Source organism: Lissotriton helveticus, chromosome 3_1 (genome assembly GCF_964261635.1).
Source record: "Lissotriton helveticus chromosome 3_1, aLisHel1.1, whole genome shotgun sequence".
Lineage (NCBI taxonomy): Eukaryota > Metazoa > Chordata > Amphibia > Caudata > Salamandridae > Lissotriton > Lissotriton helveticus.
In genome coordinates, this window is record NC_136061.1 from 392,205,614 (window position 1) to 392,227,600 (window position 21,987).

The window sequence follows — 21,987 nt, forward strand, 5'->3', positions numbered from 1 at the left end:
TCGTTGGTTGCTGAAAAGAGTGTGCTACCTCCTGGGGGGGAATATGCTTGTACTAACGCTTGATTTGCTTTTGGTGGTATTCACTGCATTCCTTTCACTTCAATTTCAATTGATCTACACACTGCCACTCGATATTCTGTGCTCAGTTGGTCTGACATAGAGAAAAGGGTCTTGCAGAATTGCTCCAATGAGTACTGATTCTGGTGGCTCACTTGATGTAGCTTGAACGTCATGGGTTTGGCTCAAGAGGGCCGAAACAGTGGTTTAACTTTCTGAGGCAGATAGGTGCCACTGAGTTGGCTATCCCTGTAAATACCCAAGAAGAGGTTTCGTTCCAGATAGCCTATGGCCTCCTCACATCTTCCAGCCACAGGTCAGCTTATACCGGAAGAGTTTCACTGTGCAGCCCAGAACACACCTACATCAAACACTGTATGAGAGCTGACAGCACTCTTGCATTTGACACCTCTTACAACCTGCATGAAGAAGCTTTGAGACTATGGCAGGCAGAGATACATAAAAGCAAAGATAATTACTGTGCAAGTGCCCGCACTCCTAGCAATGAGTGTGCTGCAACCACTCCCTCCAATCTCCCCAGACACAATAAACGTCACACCTGACTTACAGCTCTGCAAATTCATTTTCAGTTCTGACCTTCAGCGCTCCATGTTATTCCAATCCCACGACAAAAACAAAGGCCTTTTCTAACCTCACTTACAGTGCCCTTTGCTATCCGTTTAAGTCACACACAATTCTGCCATTGCACCTTAGTACTGGCCCGCAGAGGTAATAGCTTTCTCTCCCACACACTCAAACACATTTCCAAACTCTTTCCCGATTGACACACACATTACCACTGATGTACACTCCGAATTGCAGAATTGCAGCATCCCCTGCTGCACATTGAATGACCGCACATCTCTACAGCGCTCTGTTGCACTTCAGTCCTGAGTGTAAGACATGCTTCTCACCTCACTATGTGAAGCAAACTCGCCTCTCTCACTCCTGAAACACAATGCTGGGCAGATACACGCATGCCTGACCAGCCGCCTGAGCTGTGCCACATCTGATAGAAAGATGTGTCCTTCATGACTCATTTGCCATGACCTGGTAACGGGACTGGTCCTTCCAGGGTTTGCCAGGTCCAGGCGTGGCTAGGTGCTCTAGCCTGGTTTTTCTTTGCAATCTGCATCTTTTAGTTTTGTTTATCCCATTCTAAAACTAGGAGGTCTTGTCCCACAATGCCACAAAAGGATTTGCTGAATAGTCTCTCTTGACACACAGTGGTGTACAGTGCAGTGGCGTGGAATGGATAGAGTGGAGTGCAGTGGCGTAGAGTAGATTGTTTCAGAGTAGAGTGAAGTGGTGTAGAGTGGAGTGGTACAGGGTGCAGTGCAGTTGCACAGAGTAGAATGGTGTAGAGTGTAATGGCGTATAATAAAGTAGTGTAGAGTGCACTGGTGCAAAGTAGATTAGAGAGGCGTACAGTAGATTGGCATAGAGTGTAGGGACGTGGTGAGAAGTGATACAGAGTAGAGTAGCATAGAGTGCAGTGGCGTACAGCAGTGCAGTATGTAGTGGCTTAGAATGCAGTGGCATAGAGCACAGTGTTGCAGTGTACAATGGCGTAGATTGCAGTAGTGCAGAGTAAAGTGGTGTAGAGTTCATTGACAGAGCGCAGTGTTGCAGAGTGGTATAGAGAGCAGTGGTGCAGAGTACAGTGGCATACAGCTGAGTGGCATACAGTGGAGTAGAATAGAGTGGAGTGCAGTGGGGCAGAGTAGATTTTGTCAGAGTAGAGAAATGGCAGAGTGCAGTGGAGTAGGGTGGAGTGCAGTGGCGTAGAGTAGAGTGGTGTAGAGTGTAAAGGAAAAGAGTAAAGTGGTATACGGTGCAGAGGACACTGGAGTGGCGTGCAGTGGACTGGCAAAGAGTGCAGCGGCATAGAGTGGAGTGGTACAGGGTAGAGTTGAGGGGCGTAGGGTGGTGCAGAGTAGAGTGCAGTGGCCTGATGCAGAGCAGAGTGCAGTGTCGTAAAGTGGAGTATGCACAGTGTGATAGCATACTGCCATTACAGACAACACATTTTTAATGGCGGAAAAGAGACATTGAACCATTGATATAGACTTACAAAATGGACGGGAGTCCGCCTTGCGCACTCCCTAGGCCAGCACTGAGGGGAGAGAAGGTAAGCTCTCTGCAGGGGGATGGAGGCCGCCGGTTGGGGAGGCTAGGGCGACAGGTATGAGCCTCCTGGGATCCTGGTGGACTAGAGGTGGGGCCCTGGAAATGGCGGACAAGGACCCGAGGGCTGGGGCCCATCACTCAGGGGCGCAGGTGGGTTGCACCTTGCGTGGGCATCTCAGCCTGGGAGATGCGAACCAGAGGGCCCCTTGGTGCTGGGGGAAAGAAGAATATTTTAAGAGCAAATGCAGTTTTTAATAATGAACAATGCAATTTCGATAATATGCTTCAATAATATGTGTTAATGTTTTTGAAATATGTTTTGGTTAATCATGTACTGTCATGTTTATGAGTGTCGTCATTAAACATGGCCTTTTTACACCCACCTTATCTCAAAGTTTTGACTAATTGGTGGGTAGGGCGGGTGTAGAGCATGCTGGGGGATCCGGGCCCTATACCAAGGGCGAAGCTAGACGAGCGCGCCTTTAGGGCCCGGCCCCCCGGCCCACGCAATGCCATTGGTCAGAGTGGGTGGCTGGCCGCCCTATGGGAGGCCGGCCAGAGGAAGTGCTTCCGGGGCGGGGAGTGACGCACGTCTGGTGGGGGCGGTGGTCAGAGGCCGTGACCTATTTAGGTCAGTAACGCAGGGACCTCGGCCTCTTCCTTCGCCTGCACCGGACCTGCTCTCACCCTGCTGGACCCCATACCCCTCGCTTTAGCTTAAGAATATATCTCCCAGCGGGACAGGGGCAGGTGTGTTAGGATACTCGGCCCACTCTGTCAGGATAGGTGCAGCGACGCTAGCTGCAGAGGCAGGTTACCAGACAGCATGGTGGGATTGGGCTGGCACGGGTCATCCGACAGTCGTAAGAGACACAGTCGGCTGGAATGAGTTTGACAGGAATGATGACGATTTGCCAATGACCATGCTTGATTTTTCTATTTTGTCTCCTGTTCAGTGGAATGCCCGCAAAAGCGATGTGGGCACTGGGGCGCTCGTTCGTACGTCACGCTACAAAGCGACGATGGCAGCGGCGAGTGGTGAAGCCGGTAGGCTGGAAAGCAACGGAGTTCTGGTGGCGAGGCGGGCGGCTCCGGAGTGCGGGCGTGAGCCCGGAATGTCTCGGGGGAATGGGCCAGGTAGTGCTCAGTGAAGGGCCACTGGTGTCACATTCCGCACAAAAAATGGTCGCCAGTGAGGTGATGTGTCACAAGGATGGAGGGCAGTTATCAGACATTGTGAGGCGGCCCAAAGGAGGGGAATTGGCCAGGTCGTGCTCAGTGAAGGGCCGCACGGGTCACATTCCACGATGAATGGTCTCCGGTGAAGGTATGTAGCACAAGCACGGAGTACAGTTTGCAGACAAAGGTACGGTTACCTGGATTAGAGGATTGGGGTCTTTCATTCAGAGCGCAGTTGGGGAAGGTGACGGACCTGTGGGCCCTGGTCACCTTTGTGGCGGTAGAAAGACCTTGGAACAGTAAAATTGACCGACGGAATGGACGGGAGGCCGCCTTGCGTACTCCCTGGGCCAGCTAGGCTAGGGCGACAGGTTACGAGCCTCCTGGGTCCCTGGTCAGTCTGGTGGTCCGAGGGTGGGCCCCTGGAGGGGGCGGACAAGGATCAGAAGTGGGGGCCCACTCCTCATGTGCGCAGGTGGGTTGCACTTTGCGTGGATGCTCTGCATGGAAGATGCGAGCTGGAAGTCCCCTTAGTGCTGGAGGATTAGAATCTTGCTGAAGAAGATCTGGAAAGTCAATAATAAAATTGTGTTGATAACTGTAAATGATGAATTTCAAATGCCTTGTCATGTTTATGAAATGTCAAATATTAAACATGGCCTTTTTAACACCCACGAAAATCTCTGTCGATGATTTTAATGTGGGTTGGCAAGTTATCAGGAGGGAGCGGGGAGCATGCTGAGGGATCCAGGTCCTATGCCAAGCGCGAGCTTCGTGAAGTGAGCACTTAGGACCTGGCCCCCCGGACCCCGCCCCTTACCTCACATAGTCTCGGGGCGGCCGGCCAGCCCTAAGGGGCGGCCGGCCGCTTAGTCCTTCCGAGGCAGCAAGAGGCGACGTACTTCCGGTTGGGCGGGGACTGGGTCCTATTTAGGTTCCTAGGGCAGGGACCCCAGTCTCTTCGTCCTCTGCTGCTCCGTCCGGTTGTAGGCTCCCAGAAGCGTCTCCCCTGTCCCTCATTTAAACAATTTTTAACTCCCACCCACCCGTCCCTGTAGCTCAGTAGGTTGGAGGGGCGTGTTGCGGTAGAAAGACCTTGGAACAGTAAAAGATCCTAGAAGTACCATGCGGATTTACGGAGCGCTTCTCAGGAATGCAAGATGTAAGGAGAATGCTTTTGGCCAAGTTAAGAGGCACCCCCCCATCCAGGTCGGAAGTAAAGGTGCCGATGCCCGGAGCGTACCAACAGATACACGGGACACTGCAGGCAGCCGCGGGCCCCGGGAGACGCCCCCAAAGCACAGTGACTTCACAACAACAGCCCCTCACCGCCCCCCACGGCTGCCCACAGCTCCCCGGGACCGCGGACACCTTACCTGTCGAGCTGGTTCCTGCGAGAAGGACGCCGCTGCTCTTCGCTGCCACGTGGTCCGGAAGTAGGCTTCTCTGCTCTCTGCCGCCGCCACCACATTCTGCTCCCCTGCGCAAACTTGGGACTAGTTAAAACTAAGTTAAAAATTGTTTAAATGAGGGACGAGGGAGACGCTTCTGGGAGCCTACAACCGGACGGAGCAGCAGACGACGAAGAGACTGGGGTCCCTGCCCTAGGAACCTAAATAGGACCCCAGTCCCCGCCCAACCGGAAGTACGTTGCCTCTTGCTGCCCCAGAAGGACTAAGCGGCCGGACGCCCCTTAGGGCTGGCCGGCCGCCCCGAGACCAGGTGAGGTAAGGGGCGGGGGTCGGGGAGCCAGGTCCTAAGTGCGCACTTCACGAAGCTCGCGCTTGGCATTCTAACCTCACTTACAGTGCCCTTTGCTATCCTTTTAAGTCACACAATTCTGCCATTGCACCTTAGTACTGGCCCGCAGAGGTAATAGCTTTCTCTCCCACACACTCAAACACATTTCCCCTCATTCACAAACTCTTTCCCGAATGACACACACATTACCACTGATGTACACCCTGACGTGCAGCATCCCCTGCTGCACATTGAATGACCGCACATCTCTACAGCGCTCTGTTGCACTTCAGTCCTGAGTGTAAGACATGCTTCTCACCTCACTATGTGAGGCAAACTCACCTCTCTCACTCTTGAAACACAATGCTCGGCGGATACACGCATGCCTGACCAGCCGCCTAAGCTGTGCCACATCTGATAGAAAGATGTGTCCTTCATAGCTCATTTGCCATGACCTGGTAACGGGACTGGTCCTTCCAGGGTTTGCCAGGTCCAGGCGTGGCTAGGTGCTCTAGCCTGGTTTTTCTTTGCAATCTGCATCTTTTAGTTTTGTTTATCCCATTCTAAAACTAGGAGGTCTTGTCCCACAATGCCACAAAAGGATTTGCTGAATAGTCTCTCTTGACACACAGTGGTGTACAGTGCAGTGGCGTGGAATGGATAGAGTGGAGTGCAGTGGCGTAGAGTAGATTGTTTCAGAGTAGAGTGAAGTGGTGTAGAGTGGAGTGGTACAGGGTGCAGTGCAGTTGCACAGAGTAGAATGGTGTAGAGTGTAATGGCGTATAATAAAGTAGTGTAGAGTGCACTGGTGCAAAGTAGATTAGAGAGGCGTACAGTAGATTGGCATAGAGTGTAGGGACGTGGTGAGAAGTGATACAGAGTAGAGTAGCGTAGAGTGCAGTGGCGTACAGCAATGCAGTATGTAGTGGCTTAGAATGCAGTGGCATAGAGCACAGTGTTGCAATGTACAATGGCGTAGAGTGCAGTAGTGCAGAATAGAGTGGTGCAGAGTTCATTGACAGAGCGCAGTGTTGCAGAGTGGTACAGAGAGCAGTGGTGCAGAGTACAGTGGCATACAGTTAAGTGGCAAAGTGGAGTAGAATAGTGTGGAGTGCAGTGGCGAAGAGTAGATTTTATCAGAGTAGAGAAATGGCGTGGAGTGGTGTAGGGTGGAGTGGAGTGGCATAGAATAGAGTGGCGTAGAGTGTAATGGAAAAGAGTAAAGTGGTATACGGTGCAGAGTACACTGGAGTGGCGTGCAGTGGACTGGCAAAGAATGCAGCGGCATAGAGTGGAGTGGTACAGGGTAGAGTTAAGGGGCGTAGGGTGGTGCAGAGTAGAGTGCAGTGGCGTGGTGCAGAGCAGAGTGCAGTGGCGTAGAGTGGAGTATGCACAGTGTGGTAGCATACTGCCATTACAGACAACACATTTTCAATTTAAATGACCATTACATTTACACAGACATACAGTTTTACTAATAAAACTATACTGTGCACCAACAATAATGTGTGGAAATAGCATCACGCAGTGTATTGATTTGTTTTCATCATAACGTATTTGTTTCCAGCACACTTCAGAATTAACAAAAAATTTGTTTTGTTTGTTCTTTCCTAATTCTGATATATTGTGAAATACTTGCACAGTTCATTTTAATGTTGTGTGCTAGAAGATAACCTTTCCTACCCCCAGTACCCAGCAAGATTGTCTTATAAATACCTTCACTTTGAAGTCAGAGAAAGAAAAGTAAACACCAAGCTACCTCAGAAGACAGAGCCTGACATTTTACGTATGTCTTTGAATGCACAGCAAATGTGACAAGATAAGACCAAGATTTACAGGAGTGTTCACAGAAATAAACACTTGTCGAAGATTACAAGGTGAGGTAGAGTGAAAAGGCTTTACTCCTTGGGAGGGATGAACTCAAGCTGGACAGCCTAAAACAAATAAAGCCTGCAAGCAGAAAGCCAGAAAATGTGAGATACAAACCACAAAGCCATAGGTAACCAAGAGGCAGAATTCATTCCCAGGGAAGCTTTCCGAATGTCTCTAAGATGTCTTTTGCAAACTGTAGGCTTTAACCTAAAGAGCGAGGTCCAGCATGTCCCTTGAGGCAGTAGGATGCCTTGGGAGAAAGAAGCTAATGGCCTAAAAACAATCCAGGATGCCCCTTGTGCCTGTGGGCCTCTTCAGAATCATAACCAGGTTCCTGGGGGGACTGAGATACAGCAATTGTGTGAATGCTCAAGGCCCAGTTGGGGCTGTGATTGTTGAATTGCTGAACGCCCAAGAAGAGTTGCATCTGCGGAAATACTGCAGCTGCGCTTTTGTTACTGGGGAGTGATATTGCAGCACTTCTGCAAAACTGGCCCCCAGTAACAAAAACAGCCCCACTGGTCCAAAACCAGCCCCCACTCTTCCGGCCCGATACTGCAGTAATGATGCAAAACTGGCCCCCAGTAACAACAAGCATTTGCAATGCAATAGGTCTCGCATTTGTGAGAGTTTAAGCTATTGGCATTGTAAATGACAATGCCTTTTATATATCAGTTTTGATAATTAACACATAAATAAAAGGCATTGTCATTCACAATGCGGCATTGTAAATGACAATGCCTTTTATTTATCAGTTTTGATAATTAACACATAAATAAAAGGCATTCAGGTAGATTCATCAAAGTCCCGTTTTGCGAGTCTGTAATAGCGATTCTTAAGGAATCGCTATTACAGACTCGCAAAACGGGATTCATGTAGGAATCGGAGTTGAATTTGCGATTCCCACTGATTCCTTATTTGCGATTAGCTAATTGCTAATCGCAAATAAGATTGCGATTTCAAGGGTGCCAGGGTGTCTAAAGGACACCCTGTAGCACCCCTGAAATGTAATCTACATTGGTGTTGCGCACACACATGTCCAAAGGACATGTGTGTGTGTAACATGCAACTTAGAAAAATGCATTTAAATGCATTTTTCTAAGTTTTCGCTATTTACCACGAGGTTTGACCTTGCGGTAAATAGCGGCCCAAAATTGCGATTTCGCAATTTTTAAATGGTTCATGAATTGCATTTAAGGAATCTCAAATAGAGATTCCTTAAATGCAATTCCTCGCAAATGTGCGAATTCTTTATTAGCGAATTTTGCCTTTCGGATGATGAATCCCAAATGCAAAAATTGCACTCGCAAAGGGCAAGATTCCCAGAATCTGACCCTTTGCGAGCGCAATTTAGCTTGATGAATCTGGCTGTTAGTCATTTACAATGCCAAAAGCTTGTAAATGCAAGACCTATTTAAATTCAAAGAAGCAGCCGCCATTGTCCCGAGCTGCTTGGAAAGTGAAAGTGCACATGGCGTGCTGAATAGTACAGGAAAGCATGTCGTGTCGTCTTTGCTTTCCACCATAAATGAGTAAAACGTGATCAAACGCCACTGTGTCAAGCTTAGAGCACTCTCTGGGCATCACATGCGCCACCACTAAGACTTGATGGCACAGCGACCAGCGCCTCTCTTATCCGAGAACCTCAAAAAAAAGAATCCCGGCCCCTCTTCTGCAAGGCGCTTCAGGGGCCCCCACAAGAGAAATGATGACATGCTATAGAAATGGCACAGTGCAATGCTGCAGGTCAAACGTTTGCATGTCACTGGTAGGCGCCTCAGTGCTGCCTCCTGAAGCCTTGCCTACCCATCCCCTTGCTGAAGACATTTGGTTTCAAGACATGCACCTTTTCCACCCTTTTCAACACCGCGTGAAAGAGAAAAGCGAAGCGTATTTGCCGCAAAGATGAATGAATGGACCGGAACGAAGTCAGAGGCACAATCAAAGTATTGCTTAACTTATCACAACATTATGACACAGTGCCAATCCGAAACCTGCAGAGTGAGGCTTATCCCTGCTGGAATCTCAAGGACAGCCAGTAAGTGCATAGCGTCAAGAGATGCTCGCTTCAGAGTGGGCGCTACTTGAACGTTCTCATTTTCTAGGAAGGCGAGAGTGGCACCTGCGCGTGCCCATACACCCAGGCCCTATAAAAAAAACTATTCACGCTCATTTAATTAAAAAATATCAAGAAAATAAAAATAGCATGTTATTAATTGCCGGGCTCGGTTGGAAGTAAGCGAGGGCTTGGAGTGCCAGGGAGGTGCGGGTGTAATGGGCGACCGCCCCTGCCATCTCTCGGCAGCGACACGGCGCCTGCCGCTAATTGCCAGGGCGCGAGGCGGGCGATCAATGGGCAGACACCGCCGCCGTGGCACCTCATTAACGGAGAGTCGAGAGGACAGCTAATGCAATTTACAAAAAGAGGCACTTTTCCGGCGGGTGCCCCCTCCCCGGCCTCCATGCGTGACGGCGGCGAGGAAGATGATGGCGGTGATTAATTTTATAAGTTTTAATGAATGGCTTGGAGAGGCCTGACCCCTCCGGGGTGAGCGCGGCGCCGCGGGGACCACAGACGCACAGCAGCGAGGAGATTAATAAGAAAACACCCTCTATTTCCATCACGCAGACATCCTGGGTGTCATTAAAAGAAAAATTGCCCTGGTTTTTCATTTTTGGCCTGGCTACTGTCATCCACAAACGCAGTTTCTTTAATTGTCTGCGTCTATCCGCGGTTTGCCCTACTGTGGAGGCCGTCCGAAGGAACCCCTGGCGCACAACCAGGCGCTATTCTCCTGGGCAACATCCCAAGCCAGTGCAAGGACCCAGCTGTAGGTGTGTGAAGATAGGGGCAGAGCAGCATGCAGTGCCTGTCTCTGACCACAGGGAGGGCTTCCCTTGTACGAGCTGGATGTCTGAAATTTACAGCACCTGCAGCTTCGGATTCAATCTAATGGGTAGGGGGGAATATATATGGTGTAGAAACTGGATGTCTGAACTTAGTAAGTCCTGCAGTTCCAAACCCTTCCTGCAGATGGTACTGAAAGCGGAAATGCAACATTTTTATTTGGGGAGGGGGGGGGGGAGGGTGGAAACGTACCTCTTTCTCATTCCAGGGTGGCAGCAATTGCCTCTTTTCTTCTAGATAGCACACTTTTTCCTCATTTTTGAGTTGGCACTACCATTTTTTCTGTTTTGAGCGGGCAGTGCCCTTTTTCCCCCTCTTATGTCTGGACAGCATCAATTTTTCTCATTTCGGGGCAGCAGCTCTCATTTTTTTCTTTGGCAGTGCACTGCTTTACTGATTTCAGGGGGAAGTCATTAATTCTTTTTACTATGTACATGACATTTCCATAACTTCCTTTGTGGGCAGTTTTGATCCTTCGCCAATTGGGGACCCAGCACCAATGTTACCTTGTTTCAGGTGGTGGCACCACTCTTTCTCATTGAAGGTAGGCCGGGTAAGTTCTTCCTGGTTATCGGGTCAGCAGGATTCCTCTTCTTCACTTCGGGTGGACCGTACACCATCTTGCATCTTTCTGGTGATGAATGAACAAAACTCCAGTGCTCTCTGTTGCAGCAGAACTTTCCTTTTCTCCGAGAGGTCCCACTTACAATATTTTATACCTTTAGATGAGTACTTCAATACTAGCTACCTTGCTCTATCCAATACCACTCACCTGACACTTCTGGGGTGCCACCATTCTGAGTTATAATGCTCAGAGTACTCAAACTTCCATTGTCCAGTGAGTGGCCTCCCTGGCTAATACCGGGCGACACTCCAAGTTAACCAAGGGTGGTCATCTCTGAATTTAAGCTTTTCCCTTACACCGCAGTGACAGTATGAATGTGTAAGATACGTCTCCGCATGCCTGAGACTCTGGTTCCAAGCCCATGTGGACGAGAGGATGTTTTCCAACTCTTCAAAGTCATCCCATCACTCATGATTACCATGGCTTCTCATGGGCTCAGACAAATCATGTTCTCTGAGCTTGCCTCACATCCTGCTTCCTACCGGGGCTGTTTTGAATTTAAGCTTTTGAAACTGAGTGCAAAAACCGCCCTCAGCCCAGCCTGCTCTACCACTAACCAGTTTTACATGGCGCAAACTATCATAGCAGCCTGTAACAGCTCGCTCGGTTCCCTATTGACTCCAGCCAAGATCTTCACAACTAAATTACTTCTGATTGGTGTTGGGATTTTGCCTAACTCCCTCTGAAACTAACTAGAAAAACTAACCAGAAACTGGACATCTGGGGTGCCCTGGGTGACGTGTGTTAGTGCACTTTCGAACGTGGAACAGACTCTGCTGCAGGTTCTTCTCGAGCTTGAGACGAGGTTGGGCAACGCTCTGCCTGAATAAAATGCCAGGTTGCTTAGCTTAGCATGGAGAGAAAGAAACACTTCTGCACTCTGGAGAAAGCCAATAGTCTAGTGTGGTCTGTCTCAGAGGCTGGGACCACGCCAGAACCAGGAATAAGTGCTGACAAAAGAAAAGATCCAGCAACTATCATAGAAAGGCATCGATAACAAAAACAAAAGAAATGGTTATCTTGTCTGTAGTACTCACCTTGCCTGATAACCTAGTTTACATCTCAGAAGAAACACCCCAATCTCTGCCATAGCCCCACATTCTTGGGATTGGAAGGATGTCTTGTAACAAACAACTTGGGGCTCTTTGGCTCATGAACTGGGGAACTTTGTTTTTGGTTGTCTCACACCCCCTCGCTCCTAGGGCCTTCAAACATGCCTAGGAGGCAGCCTCAAGATTGGAGTAACCCACCGGGGAAATATTTTTGGACTGTGACAAATTGCTCCTAGAATACAGAACTTTGACATTTCAGGCGTGGGCCTGAAAAAAGACACGATCCCCACTATCCTGTGGCACTGGAAACTTGTGACTACATCTACTTCATGCAAAATATGATCCAGTGAAGGTCCTGTTCCGCAGAAGCACCAATAAAGAGGCAACTACTGATTGCGTGTTTTGTGCATCTGGTCTTTGAGATGTGGGTGTCATTCCAACCATAAAACGGGAGCCTAGAGAGGAATAAGGACACTATGGGATCATGGAACAAATTAGCCTAGTCACTGTTGTAGAAAATGACCAACCTCCTGCCAACTCCAATTTCCCCAGGTGTGGACAAAACTGGTCTCCATCCTTTTTTCCTCAGAGGTAGGAGCTTAACCAGCTGAACTATTATCTAAACAGACATATACTGGTGTGCTAGACAGGGCTACCGTTTGCCACTGTGTATCCTACACTAACAGGAACCCTAAAGTCCTGAGCCTTTGAGAACCCTTTGAGGAGAGCTCAGAAAACGAGATACAGTGTTTCAATTTCAATGTATGGGTTTGTGCTTTCAGCCAAGTGTCTATATATGAACATAAAACAGGAATGTATATCAATGGAATGCACACAACTATTCGGGAACAGAGCAACAACATCAAAGATAATTAGCAAACAAAAAAGGAACTGAGGAAAAAAGAAGACAAAAAAAATCAAAAAAAGAAAATGGAAAATAGTGATTTGGCAAATAGTTGCACGAATTCCACAAAAAGTTGGATTTGAAGTTTCTTGCTGATGCAACTGAATTTTATTTGGTATCTTGTAGATCTAAAAGGCTACTCGGATCTGGTTAGCAAATGAGCATTTCTTTCAGTTTCCTATTATGAAGTGACTAAGCTTCCCTAAGGGAGCATGGCATCCGTATCATATTTTGTTTACGTTACTGTCCCAAAAGGTTATTCATTATTGACTTGGGTACTCCAGGTAATTCCAGACCGCTTGTCTTGTAACCATAATTTCCTTTTCCTAATGTGAATATAAGCTCAACAAGGAGCGTAATAAGGATTAGAGCTCCCAAGCGATAGTTACAGCTTGCTCAGCATGGAGATATCATCTGTTTTGGACATGATGAAAAAGTTACTTGCCTTCAGCAATTATCTTTCTGGTAGATAATCTACATGCAGATTCTGCCCCTTTTTCTAGTATGCCCAGATGCCACACTGGATTCAGAAATGTTATAATAGCTCTCCGGCACTGTTAAGTGGCGTCGGTTCCAACTTGAAGCCAGTTACATCACCAAAGCCAACTAGTGTCACCCCGGCACCCTCACAGTACCTCATTCATTAGTTTGACAGTTAAAATTGGGGCCTTCTTTATAATCAGATGCTTCTGATGATCCTTCAGCATGGAGAGGTGGTCAGGCTCTGTGAGGAACCAGTTGGTACACAGAGATCCACTAGAAAGGTACTTACAAAAAGTAAGCTAACTTATTTCTAAATTGCTGGGTCAGTCAGCTAGAGTGTGGTACCCTTTCTGTCTCTGGACAGGAGACAAGCTCTTTTTATCGGTTTGTCAGAGGTTATATAATGAATTTCCATGCAGTTATACATATCCAGATCCCAGCTTTGATACTTGCAAAAAACTTACTTCCATAATCTGCGGAGAACCCTGTCGTCCAAGCGTGCCGAGGATGAGGCCCCATGTCTTGGCAGTGGTGGCAGCAGCGATGGCATCCTTCCGTGCACCGCGCATGGCCTCATGGTCGTAATACTCGCGGGAGAACACTTTGCTGTAAGGATCGTACCTGCAAGAGATATGCAAAAGTAGCAATAATGTTTCAGGCTTACTCCTCCCCTAATCAATACTACTGAGAGGCTCAAGATTCCTGACCCAAGAGGCTTCTCAGCATGTTCTGGTCCTGAACCCCAAGGTGACTCATCAGGGATCCTGGGGCCCTGTTTCAAATATACTCTATACTCTACAGGGGCAATTCATAATACCCCACCAGGAAAACCTTCTGGGCTAAGTCAAATAAACTATTCTGGACCACGTGAGGTCATAAAGAGAAAAGGGAGCTTTGTCCTTGGGAGACTCCTCAGCCGTGCTGGTTCGCCGGGCACAAGAGCTTTTTCAGGGAACACGTTGCCCAGGAGGTTCATCAAGAAGTGAAATATTGAAGGCCAAAAACGTCTCAGCATCAGGGGCCCAGGAAGGTCCTCTGATGCTCATGAATCCTGAGCCCCTGGCTGCCTCGCTTGGAGCTAGGGATCCTGGGGCCTAGGAGACTCTTTAGGGCACCTAGGACCCAGATGTAAGACGGAGAGCTACAGCGGCAGTGTCCCTGACGTTTGTGAGATTTTGTGAAATGGGGAGGGAGCATACTGCTATTCATTTTGGTGGTCAAACTGGCCAGGATAAGGGTTAGATAGTACTGTTCGAGGGTAGGATCTCCCGGTCAAGACTGGAGGCAGATGGGACACACGTTGGGGTTGGAGTTCCCTCCTGGGTAGAAATGCTGCACATGGGCATAGTGTGGCATTTGGGATACCTCTGCAAAATAAACGGGAGTGCATGCACTGCAGCGTAGAGACTCAAACCCCATCTCTAGCAACATTTGAGATTTAGTCTGGGGGTGGCGAGGGATAATATAGAGTACTAGGAGGTTGCCTCCTGGCAGGGTAAGTGACACATTGTATAGCCTTCGGTGGTCTCTCTTGGGCAGGATTCGGTGCTTTAAATACCCTTGTGTAGTCACGCCCTTAGGGAATGCACTATTATTGTTTGCTATGATGAGTACTGGCACTTCTCAGCCGGGGTTCGATACTGCACCAGGCTCTCCCTGGTTCGATTGCATTACTGTGGATGACAGTACCAGCGCTCCTCAGTGGGGTGTAGGACCGTGGGTACCTGGAAGGGCTGCGATTAACACAGTGTGGACATTAGTGCAAGGCTGCACATATTGTCGAGTTTACTAAACAACGCACTGGAGAGTTTATATAAGGTGCGTTTTTTCACGCTGTCAGATTTTTTTTTTTTTTTTTTTTGCATTGCTTCCCAAATATAAAAATCTGTTGCATCCCTGCATCCCCATCATTTATGGAGAAGCCTCTGATTTGTGGCCTACTCTGATGAGGAGCGAATTTTAATCAAGTTTCAGGCGAGCAGCAGGAAGTCTTCCAGCGCTATAAAGCTGCCGCGCCTGCCGCCTCGGCTCGGTAACAAATGGCCTACTAAGAGATGCAGGTATTGGGCGGGCGGGCCGGCGCGAGGGCGTAAAGGGCCTCGTGCCCTCCTCATCACGGTTTAATGGCGCTGCGCGAAGCGCTAGGCGGCTTAATGGCGCAGGCGGCTCCTGTCAAAATGTTTACCCGCGTCAGTCGCCAGAGGCCCCGCCTGCTCGTCTGCCGCTCACTGACCACTGCGCGTGGGGGCGCGGGGTGAGGCCCTCTGCTGGCCGCCAGCTCGGGATGCGTCATCACGGGGCGAGGTGCTACTTCCTGGAGAGGAGGCAGGGCATAGGGTTTATGAGGCATAAAGGACAAGGGAGAACCTGTGTAGAACATGGGCAAGGTGCAGATTAGTGATAAGTGGCACACGAGGTGAGGTGGCAGTTCTTTTGGGAAGAAGGCACATGGTGGTGTGCTGAGGCACCTGGTAAAATGGCGGATAAGGGCTGCATGAATTAAGGTGCACTCAGGGCTTTAAGTGGGGGAAAAAAACTGGTGTTGCTCTAAAAGGGGAGTGGCAAACTTCTTAAAGGGGTGTGGCCTATCTGAGTAGGGGCGTGGTCTAAATCAAGATAACCAGCATTGTGTGCTGAAGAAAATCATGAAATCGCATCCAGCAAAGGATAATAAAATAGACAAAAAAGTATATTTATTAAGAGCAAGATAGCCTTTCAATAGTGAAAAACGAAATTGGCAGTATTTCACTATCAAGACATGTTACCCATACTAGTAACACCAAACAAAAAACGGGATGTCTGGTCCCCCTACCTTTGAGGCCCGAAAATAGAGCCCCCTGGAGCCCCCTTTCGAGGCCCCCCCAAAAAAACTGTGGGGGCTCAGACCCCCACAGACACCCCCCCCCACTTAAAGCCCTGGGTGAACTACTGAGTGAGGTGTTCTACTTTGGAAGGTCAGGCTCACTGGAAACGTAGCAATGGCGGAACAAATTATGTAGCATGGTTGAAAAAAAATCAAAAAGCGTTATTGGGTCACACTCTGTGGCAGTATTAATTCACTATGCGATAATATTAACACACATTAATACCGTCTGAACAAACTTTCCCTTCATCTGGACCAGTTGTATAGTGGAATGCAACACACGGCAATGAAAAGACGACCAATTGCCCATTACAAAGTATGTATCATTCCGGCACAGCGTGAGGTGTTTTTGATTAACTTTTGATCAGTTTGAGGCTGACACCATTTTTTATTGTCCAGTGCAAATTATGAAGCAGATGGTCGATTATGTAGCAAGTGTGGTAAATCTTTAATTATGTGGGAAACACGGCAGCCCCAGAAGCTGACAGTGGCCCTAAGGGGTTACACGGAACGAGGATCGGCCTGTGGTGATGTGCTTTTTAGAGTTGAATGAAGCACTGAATAACATGGGCATTGATTGGGGTACTGCAAGGCAGGGATTGCCACATGGGGTTGGCTGACATGTGGTCAATATTCTGACTGGAGTAAAGTGCTCAATGATGTAAGGCGCTAGGAAGAATCACATGCTCTTTGGAGTACGGTGGCACATGCAGGGAAGGGCCTTAGGAAGAGGTGTGGGAGAGGGTACCATACCTGTAAGCATTTATTGCAGGGTTTGCAATCATGATAGATTCCAGGTGGAAGCGTCCATCACCCAGGTATCTGTACAGAAAGAGAGAGATCGTTATGGTATAGAAACTTAGACATATCTTGGCAACCTAAATCATATCTAGAGACCCGCAGAGTTCAGGTTTAAGTCACAGCAGAGTCGAGTCAATGTTTTATGCTTCAAGAGGTTCATAAAAGAGAAACATAGAGGTTGGTCAAAAATATCTATAACAAGTTCTGAAAGGCAACTCAATGTGTAACGAGCTTCATAAATAAACATCATTATTGGGTCACGGGTGAGAAGTAAAGGCTTTTGGGTCTCTCAGTATATCTAAGCAGGTAAGAGCGCCTTTAACTATTCCTGAGTACACCTGAGCATCGCTGGGCAACATGGAGAACCATCCAGTATTCGAGAGAAACCATGAGTAGCTCTGAACATGCCGCATAATCCCTGTCCATCTGGAATAAAGTCTGGGCACCCCTGAGCAGAAAACGCATCTGAAAACACTTCTTAGGCTCTCTGAATATCGCCTAGCATCTATTAAGAGCCCAAAGTATTCTCGAGTAACCCAGGCAGCTTTGTGCATGCCTGAGAATAAAAGTGCAGTCAAGCTGATTTATGTGAATTAAACCCTTGCATTCTCATTATGGCTCCCGGCTGTCATGCGTCACAGTGGGCGTGTGCGCACGACGGCCGGGAGCCGTCCGAACCCCGCCCACCGTTTATTTCTCCTGCACAGCGTGGGAAATCAACCCGCGTCCAAGGGGTTCATGGAAAACGAAAACTGAGAAAACACATTGGAGGAAACACAATCACGGAAAAACAGATTTTAAGGACAAACAGTTTAAAGGAAATAGAAATAAATAAAAAACGATAGGAACATTTTTGAAGGGAAACATTTTAAGGTGATAAAATTAAATCAAAAACTTACATAAAAACAGAAGAACTGGAATAACTAAACGTCATTTTATTGTACTTGTAAATTAGAAAGTACATTAAATCTACAACGCGAATATATGTTAGCCATGGGAAATAGAGGACCCCAGATAAAATCCCAGTTAAAGAATGAAATGTTCAGAATTTCAAAAGGTACTATTTTTTTATACCAATTACAAGAAAAGCAGGATCTCTTAATGGTGCTTATTTAATGATTTTTTCTATCTATGAAAATACACACACATATTTATGTATATTGTAAGAAAGTGGATTATTAGTTGTGGTGGATGTGACTCCTTCACAAGTAATACATTTGCAACCTTCTGTCTACTGGGAACCAAGTAACCCGTTCTAGCACTCGACTTTCTCAGGGGAGCAAAGAAGAGCAGTCCGAGGCCTACTCAGAGGGTATGGTGGTGGGGGCTAATACCACAGTTCGCTCGTATGCAACAAACAGCATTCAATAAATAATTGTCCAGTGTTAGACATTGGGTTTCTAGTTGGCAAAGGTATGCTCCCGGTCCAAGCAGAAGCCACAATCCTAGTTGAGGAAAGCTAGATACACACTAAAAGATTACCTGTGCTCACCATCTGGTAGCCTGGCACAGAGCATTCAGGCTTAGCTAAAGAAGCAATGAGTAAAGTATTTGTGCAACACACAAGTAACACAATGAATACACCACAAAAAGACTCCACACAGATTTAGAAAAGTAGATTCTATTCTGAACAAAACAAGACTAAAATGAAAAAAATCCAAAGTATAAAGTTGAGATGACTTTTAAAAGAATAAATGCAGCAAAGCGATTAGCCGCAATTAGCGCAAAAAAGGTGACGTGAGATCGCGCTAGACCATGGCAAAGTCAAAGTTCGGGTGACCGCTGTAGAGCATCAGCCAGCTAGAGGAATCACGCAGGCCCCGGTGAACAAACTAACTTTTCTGGTTGCAGAAAACCAGATGCATCAATATTCTCCGCACAGTGAAGGCGATGCGTCAGTTCCAAAGACATGTGTTGGAGTCGAGAGGCGCCGGGTATTGCGCCGGATTCTGTCACACAGTCGAGGGGATGAGTCGATCTCACCAAGGTACTACAGCGGTGATGCACTGTCCAATGTGTCGATTTCTGGAGGCAAAGCGCTGGGTCCGATGCAATGCCCTGATTTTACTTCCACAACAGGATCGATGTGCCGGTTCTGTTACACAGAGTCAGGAGATGCGACAAAATCCGTGTTCCAAGTATCTGGGGCACTTCCAATGAGCGAGGCACAGGAGCATGGGTAGAAGCTTTATTTTTCCGAGTCTTAAGCAAAAAGAAGCAAGCCAACAAGCCCTTATAGATCACTTGGGGGGGGGAGGGGAAGGCACAGTCCAGCTCTCTTTCATCAGAGTCAGAGAGCAGCAGGCAGCATGGCAACACAAGAGAAAAGCAGGCCTTCCAAGTCTACAGTCCAAAGATCAGTCCTTTAAGCAGCACAGTAGTCCTTCAAATAGAGACTCATTTTCAGATCCAGATGTATCAGATTTTAGGAGGTCAGAGACCCAGTACTTATAACAAAAAGTACCTTTGATGTGAGGGGTGCCTTCAACACATCTCTCTGAAGTGCACAGGTCCTACTTTCAGCCTAGTCCTGTCTGCCAGGCTATCTACGGGGGTGAATCAGCCCTTTGTGTGGGGACAGGACACTACTTATTCAAGTGACATGTTAGCCCCTCCCTTCTATCCGGCCCAGGCCAGGCCATCAGAATGCAGATGTATGTAGATGGGTATTCAGACACACCTATCCTTCCTGTATTGTGGCTGTCTAGAGGGAATGCACAATGTGTAGCTGTCACCCACCCCAGGTGTGTACTGGAGAAAGACTGTCAGGCACACAGAGCATCAAGTGCAGAGCTACGACCACTTTCTAAAAGTGGCATTTCTAAAATAGTAAGGTTAAATCCCACTTCACCAGTAAATAGGATTTATCAATACCATTCCAAACATATAAAACATGAAAATGCTACTTCCTCTCTGTACTTCCTCTCTTCAGGAATTACAGCTCAAAAGTGTATTAAGGAATTCCCAGTGCTAACCTAGGAGGAGTAGGCCTCATAGTAGTGAAAAATGAAATAGGCTGTTTGTCGCTACCAGGACATGCAAAACATAAAAAGTACATGTCCTAACTTTTACTCACATAGCACCCTGCCCTTAGGGCTACCTAGGGCCTACCTTAGGGGTGACGTGTAATAAAAGGGGTGTCGAAGGCTTGGCAAGTAGTTTTAAATGCCAAGTTGAAGTGGCAGTACACTACACACACACAGGCCCTGTAGCGGCAGGCAAGAGACAGGTTTGAAAGGCTACTTCTGTGGGTGGCACAATCTGTGATGCAGCCCACTAGTAGCATTTAAGTTACATGCCCTACACATATGGCACACCACCTTACAAGGGACATAAAAGTAAATTAAATAGGTCAATCAGGTATATACCAATTACACATATGTTCATGGAAGAAGCACATGCAATTTACTGATTAGCAGTGGTAAAGTGTTCAGAGTCATAAGGCCAACAAAGTAGTTCAGCAAAAAGAGGAGCAGGAAGGCAAAAAGTTTGTATTGACTCTTCAGAGAGCTATTTTTTAACATCCAGCCAGTGCTTTTTCGTAAGGAAAAGTACATTATTATGCACATACCACTGAATACCATGCCTTATTTCACAACGATCTACAAGTAGGCAAAGGAAAATACCTATGGTGACGTATTCATTATAGTTCACATACCTAGGCAGTACTGAATCCTAAGATTACAGTACCCCCACATATACTAGACACAATATAAGGCAGAGTTGTTATGACACGCCAGCCCTACTGGCTTGGTCATGGTGTCTATGAATATGCTGTAATGCACTCACATATTACTTGATCATAAACATGCAATAAATAATAAAGAACATAAACCACACATTTTTTAAAACGTAAACTGCATTTTAGCGTGCTGCAATGGTGCAAGCTCTGCCAAGTGCTTGTAAAGTCATTCACAAATACGTGGAATCCAATTGTGAAATTGTACAAAAGCACACAACTATAGTGCCAGAGGGTTTCCAATTCTTCCTCCCGGGTCGCCGTGTTCCGAATTGTCCAATACGGAACACGGCGACCCGGGAGGAAGAATTTCTGCTCACTTCTGCTTTACGAAAACCGACTCTGCGAGTTATACGCTCCAGTTTAATCTTTCAGCTGTACTTCCCGGGCTTCCCACACAGTATTTCGCCTAATGAGTGCGACCTCCACTTGAGTCGCCTTGTCACTGCTTATCCACGCGGTAGTAATCCTACAACAACACCATTGCGGAACCTACATCAGAATCGGTAGGTCTACCAAAAGCTCAATAGCTTAAGATTCCCCTCATTCGGTCACGTGCCCTGCCGGGGCGGAATTATCACCGGTGGAACGACCTTTTTTCATCCCCTTGACACATATCGCAGCCCTGAGGAGTCGCGAACACTCTGTTCCTAACGCGACGAAACACGTGTTGGCTGGTTGTGGAACTATTAAACAGAAACTTTTTGAAATCAAAACAACAAAGGTTAATGAAATTGAATTACTATTGTTGTCCTGGATCTATTTCTATTGCTGTTGCATAACTTTTTCACGACTGCATATTATATTTCCTGTGTGTGTATAGGCAAGTTCTGTACTATATAGTGTGAGAGTAGGGTAAGAGGAGTGACTGCAGGGTGAGTGAGGTGACCATATGACGCTGTGAACTTGTCCCGGACACCATAAGTGTTTTAAAAGGAAAAGTAGTGTGAGTCTGTCAGTGGTGCAGGTGCGCGGTAGAAATAGAGAACAAACTGCCTTGTAAACAATAGAGACCTGAAGTTAAAAATGGGGTCATAACCGTAATAGCTGTTGAATTTGGACAAAATAATGCCGAACACGTGCCAGCCAATAAAACAGAATTCTAAACAGATAATTAACGGTGCGTTTTGCTCAAGTCATGCATTTAAAAGCATTTCATACACATTCTAAATGAGTCATGGCTACAGATATGTTGGTGTTGAATCGAATGTACAATAATTCTCTGTAATAATTCATGGCATAGTACAATTGAATCTGTGCAAACTGATCTATATATTTCTCTAAACAATGGCGGGTGTTACCATATATTAAATGATGAGACCATATTAAACAAGACAATAGACAATAGACGAAGAGCCATACTAAACAGATTTTTAGTTAACTGTCCTCATAAATTTGATGGTACCACAGAAAATGTGTGGAAAGTCATGATAGTGCTAACATCTTTGAATTTGAGCCTGTCCTTTCTCATGATTCGTGTTAACATTGTAGAACTGGCTGGAGTGCCCAACTATTTGTGTTTATGTAGAAAAATGATAGGAAAATAACAATCTTTTGTAATCCACCAAATATAAACAATAAAATAAAAATAAAAATGGAGAAACAGTTGATCAAAGATTATTATAAGTATCAGG

General features: G+C 47.0%; 1 protein-coding gene across 4 annotated transcripts in view; it reads right to left on the reverse strand.

Annotated features, from left to right (window-relative positions):
• DPH1 (diphthamide biosynthesis 1) overlaps positions 1–21,987 on the reverse strand; it is a 1,923,189-nt gene that overhangs the window by 297,115 nt on the left and 1,604,087 nt on the right. For all 4 annotated transcript variants that reach the window (XM_078680142.1, XM_078680145.1, XM_078680143.1 and 1 more), the window contains 2 exons: positions 16,567–16,635; positions 13,415–13,571 (listed from right to left, as the gene is read on the reverse strand). In XM_078680142.1, the coding sequence (XP_078536268.1) occupies positions 13,415–13,571; positions 16,567–16,635 (226 nt within the window). The remainder of the gene's footprint in view (positions 1–13,414; positions 13,572–16,566; positions 16,636–21,987) is intronic.